The sequence below is a fragment of the Mercurialis annua genome, linkage group LG4 (assembly GCF_937616625.2).
Source record: "Mercurialis annua linkage group LG4, ddMerAnnu1.2, whole genome shotgun sequence".
NCBI lineage: Eukaryota > Viridiplantae > Streptophyta > Magnoliopsida > Malpighiales > Euphorbiaceae > Mercurialis > Mercurialis annua.
Genome location: NC_065573.1, coordinates 29,636,338 through 29,660,301, shown reverse-complemented (window position 1 = coordinate 29,660,301; position 23,964 = coordinate 29,636,338). Strand labels below are relative to the sequence as shown.

The following is a 23,964-nucleotide window of genomic DNA, read 5'->3' as shown; positions in this document are numbered from 1 at the left end:
AAAAGACTTGCACCATTATTATTTTATATAAAAAAAAATAAGTTTCAGTTTCTTTAAATTTATTTTTGATATAAATATAAATGAAAATTAAATTTTTATAAAATATAATGACTTAGTGAATTCAATTTAATTACTATTTCTTCATATATATATTTTAAATTTTAAATTTCCTTACTTGAATTGGTTTTTAAAATTTTAGAAAATAATAAAAGAACTTTAATTGAACTCATTAAGTCATTAACTCTTATAAAAATACAATTTTATTTATACATGTGTTAAAAACAAGTGTGAAAAAAATTGAAATAAAATTCAATTAAATAAGTCTTGTAATTTAGTTGACTAACATTAAAAATAAATGAAAGAACTAAAATGGTAGCAAAAATAAAAATGAAGGATCATATCGTTTGATTTTCAGAAAATGGAAAAAAAATTGTGAATTGCAAAAAATATGAGGAGTATCAAAGTAATGTACTTTTTTTAAATTTATATAGACTTTTTATTGAATCTTATTATTAAAAGTATTATTTATAAAATTATTATTAATTGAAGTATAATTAAAATTTAAATTCAAGAGTTTTCGACTTTCATGGATTTTTTAAATTTTATGGACTATATTTTAAACTTTTTTTACGAGAAAAGTGAATGAAATCCCAGACAGTTACATTTGTGAGAAATTCAAGGAAGTGACAGTGTCACGACCCAATTTCATGGATCGGGACCGGCGCTAGGGTATGGGTATGGTCGTACCAAAACCCGTAGCAAACCTTGCGGAAAACAATTAAATATTTAAACCTGCAGAAAACTGCTCGGGGGCAACCGAGACTCCAACCTAAGTATAGCAATTTATATTACAGGTCTAATATAAATAACTTACTTATCCAAAAATGTTCAACAACATGCCTTAACTATAATATTAAAGTAATCCAGGGTAAACATGCTAATAATAAATAATCGATCAAATCGATAATCCCAGAGTGTAATATCAATGTAATATATAATAAACTAGTTCTACTGCGGTCTAAGAGTTTGAAAACAGTAACTAGTTAAAATAACATAAAAACCTCCGAAGAATCAAAAGGATCGGAGTGGACCAGCTTTCAAATCATAAACCTGGAAAATTTGGGAAAACAACGGGGTCAGATATACTGAGATGAGTTCGCAATACTATTTACATTTATTAAGTTTAAAACCCTTAAATCAAAACATTTTATACTAATATAATATGATTATGGAAATACGGTATTGAAATGATCCCAGCGTGAGTATGACATATCATACCGAAAAATATAAACCCAACGTGGACGGGAACAAATCCTCGTCATATATATATATACCAGCGTAAGCAAGACTTTAGTCTGCCGATTCCCAGAGTACTTACCGGTGCACACAGTCTCGATACAAGCCTATCGAGTAGCTCGTTTCAATCCAGATCCACAATCGTTTAAAACAGTTCAAAAGCATTTATAATATTAAAATAAATTGCGGTACTTAATAAAACGGTAAATAGCACTACAAACTCACTGCTTGCTAATCCACGTGAAAACCTGGCAAGCGACAAAACCTGATGCGACTCTGAAGCACGAGTAGTCGACGAGTCTAAGAACAGGGTAAGAACCAATATTAAAATCAACCCCTAACTCTAGAGAGTACTAGACACCACATAGGACTAGCACAATACCAAGTGAAACAAAATATAGCCAGAGCAGAAAGAATAAATAATTATATCGTGACCCAAGACAAAATACGAACAACGTTGAGTAAATACAATACTCAAATAAATAATAATGCAAGTTTATTGAGTTCCCGTTTTAAAATCTGATACGGAAAATATTACTTAAGTAATATTTAAATAATAACTTAGATCAATTCCTCAGATAGTTGGTTAGCCGAGTTACCAATAACTACCAAGCTACCTCACATGTCGGGTGACCCAAGTCACTCTACCCAAAATATTTATCAAAAATATAAACCATAGTTTATAATTCTCAAAAATAACTTTGATAAAATAAATATATTTATATCCAATTATAAACCATAATTTATAATTATAGATACAAATTTGATAAAATAAAAATCAAAAATTTAAAACGGAACTCAATAACTTAAAACACAAGTAACCAATAGTTACTGATAACAATTACTTAATTAAAATAAATAAAGAAAAATAATTGAAAGCTAAAATGTAAATAAGCCAAATTGGCACGTCAAGCTAATAATTCTCAAATGATAATTATCCGAGTAATCATCCGATTAAAAGATTTTAGTTAATATCGTTTTTTTTAAAATAATAATCAAAGCCATTTAAATTATAATCGAATTAATATTATTATTATTTTATTTAAATAATGTTATCAAATAAAAATTTAAAAATTAAAACTATAGTTAAAAGTCCGGTTTTAATTTAGTAAAAATCAAATCGAACCCTTTAATTAGTAAAATTAAAAACCAACCAACAACACATAACATAATCATGAAACATCAAAACCAAATATTTTGAATAGCCACTGCCATCCATTTCATCAACAAAACCAACCCAGAATAAAAAAATTATGAACCTAACATCACATTAGCCATTTTCAATTAATTAACCAAAATAATAATCATTAAACCATATTACTACGAGAAGTTAATAATCAAACATAATTGGAACTCAAACATTCCCGCCATACACAATTTAAGAACCCATCACCATCAAAGAAAACCAATAAATAGAAATCAACAATCTATAGTAACCCAGAAGCCATAACCAAAGTGTTCATACTGTAAAAAAAATTGACGATGAACAATGACTATAAAAAATATTCAGACCTCCTAAATCTAATGCCAGCTCCATTAACATGAATAAAACACATGAGGATGATTAATAAAACTATGAAAGAACAATTGCAGTCACGATAATTTCAAACAATGAAACTGAACCCAACGACGTGAACAACAAAATTAATCTCAACATAATTGTAGTATTGTTAACAAACAATCTCACAATGATTATCACGTTAAGAATCACGTAACAAAATTAGCAAAAGAAGTAAAATCGGCAACAATCAAACATGAACAACGTAGACAAAGTATCAAGAAAACGATGAAACGACGGCGCGAATAACGGATAGAATAACGTACCAAAATACGATTTCCAAGCGTAGAATCGAAGAGGGCTGAGTTAGCTACGACGGCAAACGAACGGAACTCAGTTTAGTGCTAAAACGAATGAGATATAGATTAAGAACGGAACGTGACGATTACCGAAGTAAAACAGAAAAACGAGATGAGAAACTCACCGATCTTGACAGCAAAGGAGGGGGATTAGGAGAGCGTAATTTCAGAAAATTTTGAGATGTTTAGGTCGGCTAGGGTTTGATGAAAGTAAGGAATAAATTAGAGTTGATAAAACATGCTAAATATATAAATAGGAAGGATTCCCGCAGCACACAACTTTATACTCATAAACCAAAACATATAATGAAGGAATAACATATACATCAGTTTAACAAATGTATGGGTCAGATGTTTAAACAAAATGCATGGGCCAAATTTAATCATTAATGGGCCTAACAAAATAATGAATTTGTATGGGCTACTACAATCAAGTGCATGGGGTTTTTTTTTCCATATATATATAGTTTATTACTATAGTTTATTTTATCCATATTATTATTATTATTATTATTATTATTATTATTATTATTATTATTATTATATATCATATACAGCAGAACGTAAAAACAAATACGGGGTATTACATTCTCCCCAACTTATTAAAAATTCGTCCTCGAATTTAAAAACAAAATCAAAATAAAATAAAAACAATTATAGCGCGCACAAAACCATACCTAACATATAATGTAAGAGTCAACGCATTCAAAGAAGAACGAAAGGAAATAACAACGTGTAACAATTTTTGATTCCCAAAACCGCCCAACGACCGAGTGAGAACTCAAAAAGAAACAAAATGAAGTCGTAAAAATAAACCTACGCAAAATACAACCGTAACCTCAGCAGATTTCTCGCTATCGATAACTTTCTAGCACCGCTCACTTACATCAAGCAATACTTCACTTGGTAATACTAACTTTCGCTCAGCATTACTGATAAAGCTCTACTTAGGGAATCTCCTAAGGAAAATATAATCAAGTCTTAATGATTACCCAAAGCAACACTATTGAGTGTAGGAATGAACCCAAAATTTAAATTGTAATCTTATAAGGCCAAATTCCAACATTACAAACCGAAACATACAGAAACTCACAATTGGAATTAAATCTTACATTCCATAATGCCTACGCACTATATCACTTATAGTGGTCTCGACACCAAATACCTCATAGGAGAAAACTTAAAACGCATGTTTAACATAGCATACAAGCAAATCAATATGTCATCCTGATTAAATATGCTCTCACAAAAAAAACGGCTGAAAACTAAACACCGCAAGAATCGTCCCGGTTCAACCAACTCTTATCTACTCGACAAAACTATCAACTTCGTGAACCAAGACGTAAGAACACATAACGCAATTCCAAGGGACACATAACTTAAACTTTTGACAACAATCCTCCGAATTGATAAATTTCTTCTAAGTTAACTCGCAAATCCCAAGATTTTCTCACCATCCAACTATAACGTTGAATACTACAAAAAAATCATCGAGATCGAAACCGCACTTAATCGGTTCATTGGTTATGCTTAAAACAAAAAATTTATGGAAAATAATTTTTTTCCATAATTAAAAAATATCATTTAATACTATCATCCACCTATAATTAAAAAATCATTAACACTTCAAGTTTCATTTTCATTTTGAAACCGTCAATAAATAACCTGTTAGAAACCTTTCAGTTTGTAAACGCACCAAATAGTTAAACACTCATTGAATTCACTTCTGAAACTTATTTTTAAACTAAATATCACGACTTATAAAATCGTTCAATTAGAAAAATCTTAAAATCCATTTTTAAATCAAAACTGATAAAATTTCATCGCTTCTCCCCAAAAATAAAAATTCCTTTATTTACGAAAAATTTTCCTTATCGGTAACAAAACTTTTAAACAGAAATTGAATCTGTAAATACAAAATTCCTTTTAAACCTTTCAGTGTAAATAAACACGCAGAGCATAACCAATTTCCATAAATCAAAATTCCTCAAATTATATAGTCTAAGCTGACACAAATTATTTTAATTATTTATTTATTTATTTATTTATATTTTTTTGCACTTACCACAACTAAACCTCAAGTGCAACTTATAACCAAAGCTCCTATTTACCAAATGCTGATACTCCAATAATATAGAATAAATCCTCACAATGCAATTCCTCTTAAATCACCACCGTCATCACAGAGTATTTGTCTAGTTTCCAACCAAATAAAAATTTCAAAACCGTTTGAAATTTAATAACCTTTTAAACACTATTTTCACAATATAACTCGCGAGTTTATAACAATTTTTTTTTTTTTGAAAAGTCTCACTGAGAAAATTTATTTTACATAATTGTGCGCCAGGGTGATGACAGCTCTCATCCCCAAAGAGTTGCATTCAACCCTAATAATTTAATGCCGTGATGAATGTTCTAAATGCATGTATCAATTATTTATTTCTCTTTTAATTAGTGATCATACTCAATGCTCAATGCAGTTCCCTATTTGTGACATTTCAAATGCATGTTCATGACATGTCTGAGCACAATCATGTGATAAAAACATTTCAATTACTTTAACAAGTTAACATTTGAAATCAATTTTCCTTCGAAATATTTTTCTAGACATAACACTCCGTGAGACGAGCACTCGTCCATCTTGACATATTTGCCCATCTCTATTATACTAGTCCACCAATTTGCATCGTCATTAACGAAATAACCTAAAATCAACGACGAAACTAAAATTCACCTAACAACAAATTCCCCCTCAAATCGAATTGAAAGGCATCAAACAACACGAACACCTTCACAGCCCCACTATCAGTTTTGGTATTTCACCGATCTATCTAAAGAACACTATTGTATTACTACACTGATCAACCTCGATTCAGAGATTCCATATCTAATTCTAGAACACTCACAGCTGAACTTTCGACTACAACAAATTATCACAAACGAGTCCGACGTAGAAACACATAACGTTCAAAATTTCACGCACGAGGTAAACCCACACGAGAAGAATTATTCCACCGGTGTTGAGTAATATAATTAATTTGCCTTCCTCCGACCAGGACAGTTTCGGGATTCGAATCAGCGAATAGCTCTTGAGAATCGCTCCTCAAATTTATTGATAAGAAAATTAATCACTTCGATTTCTAGGGTCAAACGCTAGATCCGGCTAAAACAATTATAACATCAAAACTAATTGCAGGGTAAAAGAAAACGAAGGTTCGAATCGCACATCGACACCAATACCAAAATTAAGCTAAAGAAAACTAGCAAGGAATGCTCTCACGTGTTACTCCACACAATGATGTCAACGAGGATAAAAAACAGATATGGCTTAATTTAATCAAGCACGAGATACAATAATAATAACATAGTAATATAGATCAAAAATTAATCACACAAACCGAAAAGCACTAAAATATCTTGCAGTAAAACAACTACTCATTAGGGTAGATAACAAAAATAATTTCAAAAAGTTAAGCACACAACATCTTATATGATCCTTGAATTCCTACCGACATGGTGACAACTCAATACAACCCGTAATTGATGAAAATTTAAATCATACAATAACATTTTGAACACATCAGCTTAAATTAAAATAATAAAGATATTGGTCATAAAGTACTTATCAAAACCCACTTCGAAAGATAAGATTTACAAAATAGATTTCAAGTTCATGTCGGCCCCACAGTTTTAAAAATCATTTTCCGGAAGACCTCTTTATAAAATAATAGATAAAATTGTTCACAAACGCCTCAATTTAAAATTATCGAGTTAGCCGAGTGATTACCACTTCCAAGCTCAACTCCAAGTTTAGGTGACCCAAGTCAAACCCATAATATCCATTTATGAAACATATGCAACACATTTTAAAATATAAAAAAAAACCTTTTGAACATAAATCTCATTATTTTCAAAATAGGTAGCTCGACGTCACCCAAAGTAATAACATCAACTAATCTCGCAAGTGGAAAAACAATTATTCTTTAACATTCTTTTCAGAAATACTTGCTTCAACCAAAATTAGTAAATCAAGCATAAGACCAACAACACCAAAGTGTTGACAAATCGAAATATGGTAAAATTACAAAATTATGTTAAATTATCAAATCGGTATCGCCTTGAAAAATTATTTCAAAACAATCATTTTGAAAACACCAAGCTAGACGTAACATTTTAATTTTTAAAATACAAGAATTTTATTTTGTTTCAAAATAACAACCCTTATTCAATCCTTAGTCAAATATAAAACTTTGAAATAAACGGATTTCATTTTACTGGCAAGATATTGAAAATAATATTTTAGGGTGTCGTGTTCAGACTACCCATTTGACCTTTTTATGTCAAACACTAGTTAGAAAAAAATAATATTAAGATAATTTAAAACCAATAAGTGCCAACAACGCAATTCACAAAACGTGAAAAAGATTTTTCGGTCAAAAATCATTTAACCCAAAACAATGTCAAAGCCTAACAAATATAAATTTTTGAAATCGAAGTTCAAGGCAAAAACCAGAAGTACCGACAAAATAATTTAACATCAACATCCTTAAAGTATAACAACCAAAATGTATTACCCAAATGAAAAGCAACATCACAAAGATAAGGCAATTTACATCATACTCAAGTATGACATAAAGAAAATTACCAACATAAGATTTCCCGAGAAATCAAAAGCAATTAATTCACTCAAGTGAAATAACATCAATATAGTAAAATAAAAACATCAAATCAAAGCATAATTAATGACTGACTTGACGCAATCCTATCGGTGCAGGCAGAAAGTTTTAAAAACAAATGATGACGTTTCAAAAGACAAAACTTGAATCCTAATTCCGCAGTAGATCCTATGACATAACTATAACACTTAACATGCCTTAAAGCGATAAACACGTAACATGCAAAAATTTGGCCTTAGTTCGAAACTAAAGCTCTGATACCAACTTTGTCACGACCCAATTTCATGGATCGGGACCGGCGCTAGGGTATGGGTATGGTCGTACCAAAACCCGTAGCAAACCTTGCGGAAAACAATTAAATATTTAAACCTGCAGAAAACTGCTCGGGGGCAACCGAGACTCCAACCTAAGTATAGCAATTTATATTACAGATCTAATATAAATAACTTACTTATCCAAAAATGTTCAACAACATGCCTTAACTATAATATTAAAGTAATCCAGGGTAAACATGCTAATAATAAATAATCGATCAAATCGATAATCCCAGAGTGTAATATCAATGTAATATATAATAAACTAGTTCTACTGCGGTCTAAGAGTTTGAAAACAGTAACTAGTTAAAATAACATAAAAACCTCCGAAGAATCAAAAGGATCGGAGTGGACCAGCTTTCAAATCATAAACCTGGAAAATTTGGGAAAACAACGGGGTCAGATATACTGAGATGAGTTCGCAATACTATTTACATTTATTAAGTTTAAAACCCTTAAATCAAAACATTTTATACTAATATAATATGATTATGGAAATACGGTATTGAAATGATCCCAGCGTGAGTATGACATATCATACCGAAAAATATAAACCCAACGTGGACGGGAACAAATCCTCGTCATATATATATATACCAGCGTAAGCAAGACTTTAGTCTGCCGATTCCCAGAGTACTTACCGGTGCACACAGTCTCGATACAAGCCTATCGAGTAGCTCGTTTCAATCCAGATCCACAATCGTTTAAAACAGTTCAAAAGCATTTATAATATTAAAATAAATTGCGGTACTTAATAAAACGGTAAATAGCACTACAAACTCACTGCTTGCTAATCCACGTGAAAACCTGGCAAGCGACAAAACCTGATGCGACTCTGAAGCACGAGTAGTCGACGAGTCTAAGAACAGGGTAAGAACCAATATTAAAATCAACCCCGAACTCTAGAGAGTACTAGACACCACATAGGACTAGCACAATACCAAGTGAAACAAAATATAGCCAGAGCAGAAAGAATAAATAATTATATCGTGACCCAAGACAAAATACGAACAACGTTGAGTAAATACAATACTCAAATAAATAATAATGCAAGTTTATTGAGTTCCCGTTTTAAAATCTGATACGGAAAATATTACTTAAGTAATATTTAAATAATAACTTAGATCAATTCCTCAGATAGTTGGTTAGCCGAGTTACCAATAACTACCAAGCTACCTCACATGTCGGGTGACCCAAGTCACTCTACCCAAAATATTTATCAAAAATATAAACCATAGTTTATAATTCTCAAAAATAACTTTGATAAAATAAATATATTTATATCCAATTATAAACCATAATTTATAATTATAGATACAAATTTGATAAAATAAAAATCAAAAATTTAAAACGGAACTCAATAACTTAAAACACAAGTAACCAATAGTTACTGATAACAATTACTTAATTAAAATAAATAAAGAAAAATAATTGAAAGCTAAAATGTAAATAAGCCAAATTGGCACGTCAAGCTAATAATTCTCAAATGATAATTATCCGAGTAATCATCCGATTAAAAGATTTTAATTAATATCGTTTTTTTTAAAATAATAATCAAAGCCATTTAAATTATAATCGAATTAATATTATTATTATTTTATTTAAATAATGTTATCAAATAAAAATTTAAAAATTAAAACTATAGTTAAAAGTCCGGTTTTAATTTAGTAAAAATCAAATCGAACCCTTTAATTAGTAAAATTAAAAACCAACCAACAACACATAACATAATCATGAAACATCAAAACCAAATATTTTGAATAGCCACTGCCATCCATTTCATCAACAAAACCAACCCAGAATAAAAAAATTATGAACCTAACATCACATTAGCCATTTTCAATTAATTAACCAAAATAATAATCATTAAACCATATTACTACGAGAAGTTAATAATCAAACATAATTGGAACTCAAACATTCCCGCCATACACAATTTAAGAACCCATCACCATCAAAGAAAACCAATAAATAGAAATCAACAATCTATAGTAACCCAGAAGCCATAACCAAAGTGTTCATACTGTAAAAAAAATTGACGATGAACAATGACTATAAAAAATATTCAGACCTCCTAAATCTAATGCCAGCTCCATTAACATGAATAAAACACATGAGGATGATTAATAAAACTATGAAAGAACAATTGCAGTCACGATAATTTCAAACAATGAAACTGAACCCAACGACGTGAACAACAAAATTAATCTCAACATAATTGTAGTATTGTTAACAAACAATCTCACAATGATTATCACGTTAAGAATCACGTAACAAAATTAGCAAAAGAAGTAAAATCGGCAACAATCAAACATGAACAACGTAGACAAAGTATCAAGAAAACGATGAAACGACGGCGCGAATAACGGATAGAATAACGTACCAAAATACGATTTCCAAGCGTAGAATCGAAGAGGGCTGAGTTAGCTACGACGGCAAACGAACGGAACTCAGTTTAGTGCTAAAACGAATGAGATATAGATTAAGAACGGAACGTGACGATTACCGAAGTAAAACAGAAAAACGAGATGAGAAACTCACCGATCTTGACAGCAAAGGAGGGGGATTAGGAGAGCGTAATTTCAGAAAATTTTGAGATGTTTAGGTCGGCTAGGGTTTGATGAAAGTAAGGAATAAATTAGAGTTGATAAAACATGCTAAATATATAAATAGGAAGGATTCCCGCAGCACACAACTTTATACTCATAAACCAAAACATATAATGAAGGAATAACATATACATCAGTTTAACAAATGTATGGGTCAGATGTTTAAACAAAATGCATGGGCCAAATTTAATCATTAATGGGCCTAACAAAATAATGAATTTGTATGGGCTACTACAATCAAGTGCATGGGGTTTTTTTTTCCATATATATATAGTTTATTACTATAGTTTATTTTATCCATATTATTATTATTATTATTATTATTATTATTATTATTATTATTATTATTATACATCATATACAGCAGAACGTAAAAACAAATACGGAGTATTACAGACAGATTCACTCTTGACAATATTAGCCTTTCCATTATAAAAGTTTCATTTAGTTACTTAAATTCCCTTATTATAAAAGGGGTTAATGTCATAAAAATTCACTAACTACACGTTTTCTGAATTTAATCATGTTTTTTAAAATTTCTCATAAAAATACCAATTTTTATTTCTTCCCAAATTCATACACGGTGTTGACGTGTCACTCATTCATCGGTTAAAAATGACTTTCACTTCAAAAAATTGCACTAATGAATGAGTGTTACGTCAGCATCGTATATGAATTTGGAAAAAATAAAAATTGGTATACTTTTATGAGAGGTGTTAAAGGACACGATTAAATTGAAAAAACATGTAAAGTTGGTAAATTTTTTATGACATTATCCCTTATAAAAATTATATAAAATATTATTGCTAATGGTAGTAATTAGGCATTCTCATGAATAAAAATAGTATTTTTAATGGACAAATCTAAACTAAAATTTAAATCTACTCAAATTCATGAGTTATTTTTAAAGTTTAGTGAGTTTTAAATATGTATTTAATAATTATCTTTTAACTTTTAATTATTATTTTTTTGTTATAGAAGTATAAATTTTTACATATTATAAAAAGATTTAATGATCCACAAATCTAAACATGACCGCTTCAAATACTATCAGGTGAGTAAATTTAAACTCAATTTTATTAAATTGAGAAATTTTTCTACAATTAGAATAAAATTCATACATCATGCAACAAATGATAAAATTAAAAGGTTGGTATAATTGATTAAAACGGAAAATGTTTGACTTTTAATCATTATACCTTATAGAAATCATTATTTTTAAATAGTAATTAACTAATTATTAATTTTTTTTATTTTTTTTTTCAAAGATAACAATATATAAATGTATAGAAGAATAACCATCCCATGAAGGAAATGAGCCATTCTTTAAACAATAAATAATAAGTGGACTTTGCAGCTACTATATGAGTCATCCAAATACACATCCATTTAACAAATTAAGATAAACCAAAGTTTAATTAATTTTTTTATTCAGTCTTGTTTAGTTTTTTAATATTATTATTATAAAAGCCATAATTTTTAAATTACTTGGATTTCTATCAATTATAAAGCTTAATATTTTTAAAAAGTTATATTGTCGGATCATTTTCATTAATTTCCCGTATGCATAATGTTTTTAGTTTATCTTTTTTATTTCTAGAAGCATTTGATTTTTTTTATTATTATTATTTTTACAAATGTAATTTAATTTAAAGTTTAAATTTAAAAAAATGAATTTTTAATTTAATAAGTTTCCAAGTTTTATAAATACTTATTTAGTTTTTATTTTTCAATTGTAAAACAATATTTCTAAAAGCACTTGAATTACAAATTAAATTAATTTAAATTACAAAAATTAATAAGGTAATCATTAAATATTATATAATTGTAAATTATTTATATATATTTTTATTGAATTTAAATGAGAGTTTATAAAAATATTATACTAATTCCATTTCCATGATACTATACGATTATAGTTAAAAATAAAATTAAGAAACTTAAAAGGTTCATAACGCCCAATAATGTTAACTTACGATTTGTATAATTACGGGACAAGTTACAGGGGTATCAACGGATGTTTATATATTGAGAAATGATAACTTTTTTGCGTGAAAAGATATAATATGAGTTCTATAGATAAATTTGTCTATCGGCAGTAGATTGGCAGTTATGCACGAACAATATTATTTTAAGGGTTAATGTCATAAAAATTCATCAACTTTACACGTTTTCTCATTTTAATCACGTCGTTCAAAAATCATCATTTTCATACACAAACTATTAATATTTTCAAAGTCATACACCGTTCAAAATCCGGTAATAATTGCTGAGTTGGCAACCAGATAGTGACATGTCATAACGAATCAAATAGTGACATGTTAGCAATTTTTGCTGGATTTTTGAACAGCGTATGAAATTGAGAAAAATTGGTAGTTGGTTGGTGTATAAAAATGACAATTTTTGAACGGCATAATTAAAATAAAAAAAAACGTGTAAGGTTAATAAATTTTTTTGACATTGCCTTTATTTTAATTTTTACTTGTATATGTGAGATTGCATAGTTTGGAATTGTAGGGTCAATTCTTGACTCTTGGGTAAGAGACTTTTGTTTTTATATCTGAGAAGTTAAAAGAGGTTAATTGAAAAAAATAAGAGAGCTTTCGTCTTTTAATTTCTCTAGTACCTATTTCTAATTTTTCTCTCAAAATACATAAAACGAATCACATTATTCGACTAGAATTGTTTATAGTAGTAGTCTCATTCATTCGAGAAATTTTTATGTGAACCAAATTCGCTACGTAAGATTATGAATAATCCACTCATCATATGACACGTGACATGGTAGCCTATCATTAAATACTGCATTAATTAATCATATTTTAAGTATAATTAATATAGCATTTAATGATTTGTTATCATATTAAATAGTGTATATGTGTCATACGATGAATCCTACGTGGCGAACTAAGTTCACATAAAAATAATTTCATTCGAGAAATCCCTCAAGTCAATAATTACCATGCAAAGTAGTATGCTCTTCTTGTAAGAAGAGATTTTAAGAGTCATGCTTTGTGTTGCCCTAAGTGATGATATTCAATCTTATTCAACAAACTGTTTCTTGATGATAAAGAATGATGACATATAGGTTTTACTGAATAGATAACGGTTAGACAAAAGTGGACTAACTTTTTGTAGGTTCTGAGAAATTGTCAGTACTATGAAACAAGAACCATGACATATGGGAACTATCATTTGGACATTTCAGCACATCAATGACAATCAAAAGGAAAAAAACATAAATCAATTATGAAACTGTGGGCATATATACACATACTTGTTTATTTCAGGGATTTGGTGCAAACATATTTGCTCAATCTGTCGTGAAGATTCTACAATTCGGCATTTCTGCTGCGAAATCGGAATCTGCCGAAAAGAATAAGGCATAATGGACTAAAACCATAGCAATGGTATAAAAAAGGAGAAAATATGAACAATGTTTCACATTGATGCTTCCTAAAATGGTTACAAATGCTCCAACTCTTCAAGTGGAAAAGTAAGTTCAATTGCATCCATAATAGAAACAGCCTAGAAAAGACAGCAAAATGAACGATCTAATTCTATCAGATAAGCGGAGAATCTAGCACATTCTCAACAGCTCTATCGCTCCATCGCTAGCCCATCAAAATTCCAGTCTCTCACAAGATCCCTTCTCACTGCACGGCTCCGTACTAGTCTTGGGGGTCCTGTCATTTGATCAAGAGTTTGATTACTTGGCTGTGGGGTCACTTTGGATGTCGATGCCATCGTACCATTCCCTCTTGGAGGAGGAAGAGATAATTTTCTAGTTAAACAATTTCCAATGGCAGCGCATCTTCCCTCATTGTCTGAACTAGACACCGAGTAGCTTCTAAAAGAATGTGACGGACTTTCAACGCTATGGCATACGAGACATGCTAAGCTCATATTGATCCTTACAACCTGCAAAATAAATGACAAGATCAAACAAAAAAATAATCATCAGTTTCTTAAACCAATATGCCATTTTTGTAACTATAATTGTTCACCACAAACATAAGCATATTACCCATATTCTTGAAAAAAAAAAAAATCATCCTAACCAAAAAATACTATCCTCATCCTTTTCCTTAAAAGGATAGTTAAATTGTGGCCTAATATCTGCTATAGCAATCATTATTTTCATTCCTTGTGCCGTAATCACATAGGCAATCTCAATTCCCAAAACCTCTCAATTGAAACATCAAATCCGGAAGACTAACACAGTTTCTCCAAGTCTAAAGTTTCCCTCACTCGCTACTACATTCGGCTTAATTCAAGTATTTGGTAGCGAAAGCAAAAAAACTCCAGTTAAAAATATACAATTCTATATGCAAGCCTACGTAGAATTGTTCCAATTCTCTATAGCAGATGGATCATCAAATTTGCATATACAAAATAAGCACAAATCTAATGCAAGCAGGATCAAATTACTGTTAAAGGCTGGATCTATCAAACAATCAAGCCAAATAATAATTCTGAAATTCAAATCAACAGATACATTAATTTACACAACAACATCAAAGTAATTCTCACCATTATAATCTGAACAAGCAATAAAATTACTCAATTCCAATTATTCAAAGCACAATGTTGCAACCAAGACCAATCAAGAAACGACAATAATTAACCCTCTCAAAACTATGCAATTCAATTCGATTCGATCTATCAAACGCGGTCTTAGAAATCTCAAGAACGGTAATAAAAAAATTAACAGATAATAATAGAAAGAACCGTTAGATTAACAGTACCTGACACTAACAAATCTACCGAATTGTGACAAAGAAAAGTTTGAACAGTAACAAAAAATTGCTAAATTTGTTGAATTGAATTGAAGAAAATTAGGTTTAGGGTTTGTTTTGAATTGCGGATTTGTTAGAGAGGAAGAAGAGAGTGAAGCAGTAGAGGTGGAGCGGTGGGAATTGCAAAGTGAACCAAATTAGTTTTTTTTGTTTATGTATCTGCTTTGAACGCTGTCGTTTTTATCTGAATTTTTTCATTTTGAGTAAATTAAGAATTGGCTGTTATTGTGGATTTATGAGGTTGACTTGGATTTGTTAGTTATGAGCTATTATTAGGATACAGATTTATAAGTGGTTAATTCATGACTTTCCTGTTATTATTAACTAACTCATTTTGCTTTATGATATTAAAAATTCTAATGTTCTTTTTAATAATTTTCATGTTGGTAATTAATGATTTTAGTTTCAATTATTAACTAAACTTAATCAAAGTACATTTAAATTAATGGAGAGAATTTTTTTTTACATAGATTACCAGGGAAACTTAATCTTAATTTGTATAAATGTTTTTTTTTACATAAAAATCTGAGATTATTACTTTTATAATTAAGCTTTAATTTAATAAATAAATAAATTGTTTATATTTTTCTTTAGGTTGTCAGCTTTAAATCTAAATGTATGTGATTTATTTTAACTTTTTCTATTTCTTTTTCAATTGTAGGAATTTAATTTATTACAATTTTTAATATTAATAAAAAAGAATTTGTCAAAGTCTAAAATATTAATAAAATTTTCAAGCTCCCAATTGTATCAATTACTTATAACTATTATTATTATTATCATTATTATATATTATGCTAATAATCAGTTTTACATGTAATTTTAAACATTCTTTGATTTAAAAATATACTTGTATTTTTCTATTCGGATCATCATGTCAATAATTCATTGTAATATTTACATGGTGAGTAATATTTACCTTTTGATACTAGATTAATTGTAATTGCCAATTTTTGGTAGCTTTTATAAAGTTTAATATCTCTCCCTAACATTTGATCAGAATTAACTAATATCTACTTTTATCAGTTAAATGATTTTATTGCCAAAAAAATAAATTTAGATTTAGCTTTATTTTAGAGAAATCAATAAAATCATTAAATGATTCATCTCGATCTTTTTAAATAATACTGGGTCATTTTTATGAACTATAATACATTTATCACTATTTTTATATAGTTCTTTAAAAATTTGAAAAGTTCAAAATCAAAGACAGAGAGTAATGAATTTAATCAAATAGCAAGAAAAAACAATTAACCTTTTAAAAATTCTGAAAAAATTTGTAGCCGCTATTCAGGGGTGATTATTATCTCTATATTTAATAAGTTAACGTTTATGCTTCTAATAACATATCAATTTTTCAAAAAAAAATCATCAAATTTTTTCGAAGCCAAAACAAGTAATATTTACAAAAACATTAAAAAAAAACATGAAAACTAAATTCTAGGACCTAATATATAACAAACATTTTGCTAATACATGTGTTCATTCGCAAATCTACCTACAAAGGGAAATAGAAATATTGGCGAAACAAATTCCAACATTTTATCTTTTTAGCGATTTAACTTAACGTTAAAAACTTAAAAAATTAAATTCTAATATTTTCAATTTTTGCAAATTATATCGCAAATTCTAATTCCAACCATTTTTCATCCTTTTTAGGCTAAGTTGCAAAAATACGAAACGTTGGAATTTTATTTGCAAAATTTTAAAACGTTAAAATTTAATATACCAATAATATGGTTGTCACATAAACAAATAGTGGCCAGAAAATGGCTTGGGCTACAATTTGCAAAAATGAAAAAGGTTAGGATTTATTTCGTAAAGTTTTAAACGTTAAGCTTAGATCACAAAAAAGGTGAAACGTTATAATTTATTTTGCCAATACGCAAAGAAATATTATAAACTTTTTTCTCTAGCAAAATGTAGTTCTCCATAAAAAAAAAATCAATCATCCACAAACTAATTTTTAATATCATATCTAAACTATGGCTTAATATATAGTTTGATCTATAAAATTTATATCTTTTTATCCATCTAACTTTTAAATTTAACATGTGACCTGTCGGACCTCCAAACTTATAAAATAATCCTTCTTAACCCCTAATATGGAGATTGAGTCTCAAACGCACTAACGTGGCGAAAGATCTTTGACTAGGCTACCAGATTATTTGCGACATCACCAAATATATAGCGCTTAATACATCGTTTGACATGAATTTGTATTAATTTAACTCTTTGACCCCTAAACATTTTGTTTAACCCATCACACATTTAAATTGGTTAATATCATTTTTAACCCTTGAATTTGAGAGTTTAAATTTATTTTAATTTACATTTTATTTTTAATTTATATTTAGTTTAATAAAATTATTTTATTAATATAATTAAATGAAATATAAATTAAAATAAATTTAATAAAGCTTAAAAGAATTTGTAGGTAGACTCAGTCCACCAAGTCGTCACTAAGCCTATCTATCACATTATGATACCATATTAAAATAATGCAATTTTGATTAAGATAATTATATTGATTTCGAAATGTGAAAAAATAACTTTATAAAAAATTATCTTCATCAGGACAAATTTTGAGCTCCCAGTCTGACAAACGAAGCCACTCTTTATTAATAACATAGCAATCACACATAAGAAAAAATGAAATACAACTAAAGAAAATTACAACACAACAATTCGGGTTATTGATTCTGGAAGTTACTGTACTTTTACAAAATTGTAAAATGGTCACCGAATATTTTTTTGTTCCAAAATGATCACTGTAATTTATGATTAGTAACTTCCGGCGATCACTAAATGAAATCCGGTGACTTTTGTTCTATGTGGATTGCCGGAAGCTGACTCACACCTTTTTATTTCCGGAAAATGTTCAAAAAATTAGGGAAGAAAATGATGATGTAGAAAAATAAGAGTGATATCGACAATGACATGACAAAGAGGAAGGTGTGAGTAAACTTTCGGCAAGCCTCGTAAGACAAAAGTCACCGGATTTTATTTGGTGATCGCCGGAAGTTACTAATCACAAAGTACAGTGACCATTTTGGAACAAAAAATTGTTCGGTGACCATTTTGCAATTTTGAGAAAGTACAATGACTCCTAAAATCAATAACCCCAACAATTCAATTACTACAGATTGTGAAGCAACTATAGTACTCTGCTTTCTATTAGGTAGATTTTGCAGCTTCAGCACGAGCTCTAATATGACTAAGATAATCATCTTCTGGAGGAAGAATACTGTTGATCGTAAAATTTTGCGAAGTGAGTCCCAACCATTCAGTAAATTTTGGAAACTGGTCCGTATCCAATAATTCTACTTGAGCGATCTCTCTGCTAATCATCAAAAGCTCATTCATTGCGAAATACACTACAGCATTTAAAACAACGCATCCGAAATTTGAAACTGTATTCTTTGCTTCTAATAAATCTATAAGTATTTTTTTCTGGTCGCGCATTCCTTGAACCCACTCATCATCCTCTCCCTCATGCTCTTCTAAGAATTTTTCTATGGGAACGAGAAGTTCGCGAATTTTTTCGTTTGCTTCGTCCGCTTCATCACCCTCAGCTAATAAATATTCACTGTTTTCTTTGATCACATTCTCAAGAAATGCCATATGCTCCTGAATATGTTTAATGATCTCATCTTTTTCTTCGTCTTTTGCTATTAGTAACCTTTCACCTGCTGGCACGATCTGCACATTATCATGATAAATTACACAGAATTTAAAAATTTGTAAAATAAGCCAGAATAAAAGGTCTACTCGTGCCATAAAGGCAAAAAAATCAAACTTTTTAAAAATCTCTCCAAATTTTTTTAAAGTTGTAAACTAATTCTAACTTGGCCAATTTGCTGGAAATCTATCTAATTTTTTAAAATCGATTATATATTATTACAAAAAGTACAATTAGATAGATTTTCAATTGATCAAATTGGATTACATTTACAACTTTTCAAATGTTTATATAGATTTAAAAAAATGAAAACGTTTGCCTTTTTAACACTATATATTGGACATTAATATACCTTTTCATCAACGAATTTAGCCCAGAAGCGAGCTCTGGCTCTTTCATAAGGATCTTTACGAAGGATAGGCTTCTCCGGCCACGTCTCATCGATGTACTCGAGAATGACTAATGATTCTGAAATGGCTTTGCCGTTGTGTATCAGCACTGGTATTTTTTTATATACCGGGTTCGATTCAACAAGTAAATCAGTCTTACTGGAGAGGTAATCTTCTTCTTCTATAAGCTCACCGGGTATGCCTTTAGTATACAGAGCGTATATTATCCTGCAAGAAAATTGACATTTCTCTGAACCGATCAGCTTCAAATCCGATTCTTCTTCTTCTGCCATTGGACACTGATGAATCACCAAACTGAATCCGAGCTTTGACGACCTGCACAACACAAGCAAACAGAGGTCAGAAGGAACTCCGGTGGGGGTCACCGGACGTTCACTCCGACGCTCAAGTAAGGTTTTGAAGTAGAGGAAGAAGAAGAAGAGAAAAGAGTATGTTTTCAGTAGAGAAAAAGAGAATTACCTAGGGTTTGTCCTTAAACCCTCTATTTATAGTTAGGGTTTAAGGACAAACCTGCCTTGCTGGCAGGCTGTGAGCTCAGTGGTCCCAGAAATCAGTTATGCTGACGTGGTGGAATATCCCTGCGGGAGGCACGGGTTGTTAGGTGTGTCAGAGGGAACATTCCTCACGTACCTGTCAGAAAATCTTCTGTGGTCCCAGGATCTGGTACACGAGTGGGCGCTCTTTGGACAGGACCTCGGAGCCCGGATAACTTGGGAGTCAAGTTATCAAGGTTTCCGTGTCGGGGAGTAGCTCAGATCTCGGACTAGGCGGTCCAGTGCTTCGGAGCTCGGAGCTCGGCTTAGGTCTAAGTCGAACATACTTCAGAGCTCGGGTAAGGTTCTTGGTCCGACCTTATCAGGCATGATTGTCTCGGATGATGTTTGAATTCCCATCGATCCGGTGACTCCCCAAGTCATGCGTTCTATGGTTTCAAGAAGGTCGGAAATTGTTACCAGGTCGGTGAAATGCTTGACTTAGTGATGTTCGTTCCTGGCGAGGTTGCTTCGCCCCTACTAGATGTGCTACGTTATCACTAGTCCCCCCCCAGTGCGTCGGATATTTATGTCCGAGATGGTGATTTTATCCGGGTTATTAGGTCACGTGATTCTGGGCGTGCTTACTGTGTTTTTGGGTGATCTCTGACACCGAGCCGCATGTCAGGAAGATGGGTGAGCTGAAACGGCTATGTGAAAAGACCTGTCCTTTCGAGTTGGCGTGCATGACAGCTGTTTGGGTGGGTATCTTAAATGGCGGTTGTGCTTCAGCGCACGTCTCAGCCACGTGTTTAACATTTATTGCTAGTGCAATTTTCTAGGAGACGTTATGAGTGGAAAGAGAGAGAAAAATTAAAGGCGTGTCCTTTCATTTTTCCCTCTCTTTTTAGTTATAAAATGCATTTTTCAAAAACTTAGAGACTTTTTACATTCTCTCTCAGTTCTTCACTTTCGTATTTTGCCTTGAAGAAATTTCTCTGTTCTTTGTCTTCTTCAAATTTCATAATCTCCCTGAGCCTTCAAGTTTTCTGCTCTTATTTTTTACCGTTGAAGGGACTGACTCTGTTTCACCGAAGTTTCTGTTACTGCGTGTGCTTCCTCTACCAAGGGATTATCTGCTCTCGATTTATTCTTAAGGATTTTTCTGTGCTATATACAAGTAAGCATTTCTGATTTTGTTTTAGTTTCTGTGTTGTAATTTCTGGCTTAGATGTATGTGTTTGCATGATGTTTTGGATTAAGTTTTCCTTGTGAATTTCTCTGCGTTACTGTATTCGATTCTGGATTTGATATTTTGGCTGTGTTTGATTTATTTTTCTTTGTGATTTCCTCTGTTCTCTGTTTTGCGTTTTCTGTTTGGGAGAGGAATTTCCAGAAATCTGGAGATTCTTCTGTGTTCTTCGTGTTTGGCATTTTTGATTTTCTAGAGTTTTGGATTAGCTCTTTGTGTTCGTTTTGGTGTCTGTGAGTGATGACATGCGCTGTGACATGTGTTGTTCTTGATTTTTATGTTTTTCGTTTGAAGAATGAGTTTCCAGAATTTCTGGGAATTCATTTCGATGTTCTTCATGTTCTGATGGTTTCACCCCTTAGGAATTCTGTCTTTGATCTGTAATTTTGATTTTTCTACGCGTTTGTCTAGTTTTTTCATTTGGAACTCGTCTCATCCGAGCTAGTTTCTGTGTCTTTTAGGTATGTCGGGTGAAACCTTAGATCGTGAAGAGGGGATGGGGTATGACGATCAAGACATGGGCACGGATGAACCATCCCTGGAGTTCGTGGTTATCCGCCCTCTCCGAGGTAATACCCCGGATGTAGAAGAGACCGGTCCTTCTCGGCCTCCTCAACTCGGAAAAGGAAAAGGTAAAGATACCGTCCCGGACGCTGGTGAGAAGGCGAGTGATCGCGATATCAAGGCCTCGCGGTGCACCGTGGGTTTCTTGCAAGCTGTGCGAGGAGCCTTTGGCATCCCTGCTGAATACGAGCTATCGCTGGTCCCGGAAGGAAAGAGGCTAAACGATGTTCCCCCGGCCAATACCATTATGCTTACACTGGAGCACTTGCAGTCCGGGATTCGATTTCCGCTGCTCGAGCATTACAAGGATTTAAGCCGGTACTTCGAGGTGCCTTTGTCGCAGATTCACCCCAATGGGGTTCGACACTACAGTTGCTTTTTGAAGCTCTGTGAGAAGACTGGGGTGGTTCCCAGCATGAGGTTGTTCTGCTGTTTATACCTCATGTCGCTGAAAGACCAGAACCACTTCGCGTACCTGCGGTTCCGGAGTGAAAGAAAAGCTGTTCCCGGGGGGTTGATCTCCGGAGTGATTGATTCACTCCGGGATTTCAAAGAAGACTATTTTCAAATTTCCCATCCTTCGGCCTTTGATGGGATGGGTACCTCGTGGGTAACTAAATGCTACAAGCCGGAGAAGTGGTTCCACATCCCTGGACCTCTGGAGGATAACGACATCGCGGCCCTTCGGGATGATGCACCTCCGGGGAAAAAAGCACAAGCTGATGACTTGTGCCCGAAGCTTGCTTTTGACTACTGGAAGAATTCGGTGCCCGGTGCTGGGGGTTTGTGATTTGCTCTGTGTTTTGTTTGTTTGTTTTTTTTTTTTTTTTTTTTTTTTTTTTTTGTGCCTAGCATGTCTTGTTGTGTTTCTTGTTTACATTGAATTTTGTTATCTGTGTGAATATTGACTTCGTTGTGTATGTTTTTATTGCAGTGAACAATATTGACCTGAGCAAGTTGGCTGGCAAGAAAAGAAAGAGGCCGGCGAGCCGAGGTGTGACACCGGCTCCTCCTCCTCCTCCCCGAGCTCCTCCAGCCGAGATACCTAAGTCGCCGGCTGCCGAGGCTCCTGCTGCCAAGGGTGTTCCTGAAGAGCCCCTTCGGGGTGTTGATGCTATCCCCCTCCGGGTTCGTTTGCCGGAGGGGATCGAGGTGCCGGCGGGTGCCGAACCAGTCGGGAACATCCCGTTTGTGAACCTGGATTCCACCGAGACGGTGGATGGTCCAGCTCGGGGCCCAGCTGATCCCCAAGGAGCAACTCCCGTGCCTGTCGGGCAGAGTTCCCGAGCTGCTCCATCCCGGGTGCCAGACCTCCCGGAGATCTCGTCGGGGTCGAGTGCTTCGGCTCCGGGTCCTCAGACCATCACTCGAGCTAGCTTTGCCGAGTGGGTCAGCAGGCATAATGATGGTCGGCCGGCGACCTTGCATGACCTGGTCATTGCGGGCGACGTCGCTCGTGTGACCACTCTTCCTGCTGACCGGGAGCACTACAAGTCCCACAAGCCTGAGAACTTGTGGGCTGTAGTTTCCTCTTTCTGCCTCCAGGTAAATATCTTGTATTCTCCTCTCTTTTTATTTGTTTTGTCCTTGTTATTATTTTGACTTGTGTTTTTTGTTTATTGCAGGCCTCGCAGATGGCCTACATGGCCGATCAAAACCAGAGCAAGGTGGAGATCGACCTGACACTGGCCAAGGACCTTCTTCTGACCGAGAAGAAGAGGGCCCGGGAAGCCGAGAGGCGGGCTTCCGAGGCGGAGAAGAAAGCTTCTGAGGGGGCTGCCCTGGTTGCTACGCTGGAGTCTCAACTGAAGAGCTCCGAGGATCGCCGAGCTGAGGACCTCGGTGTGCTGGAGAAGCTGCGAGCTGAGGTGACTCAGCTCGAGAATGACAGAGTCCTGGCCCGGGACAATTTTACCAAGCAGCTGGCCGACCTGACAACTCGGAACGATCTGGCTTCTAAGGGTCTTCGGGAGACCGTGTCCGACCAGAAGAAGCAGATTTCTGAGATCACCAAGCGGGCTGAGAAAGCGGA

General features: G+C 32.7%; 1 protein-coding gene across 1 annotated transcript; it reads right to left on the bottom strand.

The window, feature by feature from the left end:
• Positions 1-18,150: 18,150 nt before the first annotated feature.
• LOC126677689 (glutathione S-transferase U7-like) lies at positions 18,151-19,917 on the bottom strand. Its single transcript, XM_050372444.2, has 2 exons — positions 19,586-19,917; positions 18,151-19,253 (listed from the first exon to the last, which is right to left on the bottom strand). The coding sequence occupies exons 1-2, from the start codon at positions 19,913-19,915 to the stop codon at positions 18,729-18,731; spliced, it is 855 nt and encodes a 284-aa protein (XP_050228401.1). The 5' UTR covers positions 19,916-19,917; the 3' UTR covers positions 18,151-18,728.
• Between the last annotated feature and the right edge of the window lie 4,047 nt (positions 19,918-23,964).

Bases quoted from the DNA above. Each gene is read 5' to 3' on its own strand.
- LOC126677689 (XM_050372444.2), bottom strand. From the start codon at position 19,915: ATGGCAGAAGAAGAAGAATCGGATTTGAAGCTGATCGGTTCAGAGAAA. The intron at 19,254-19,585 runs GTATATTAATGT...GATAATGTGCAG, and splicing joins CTAAATTCGTTGATGAAAAG to ATCGTGCCAGCAGGTGAAAG.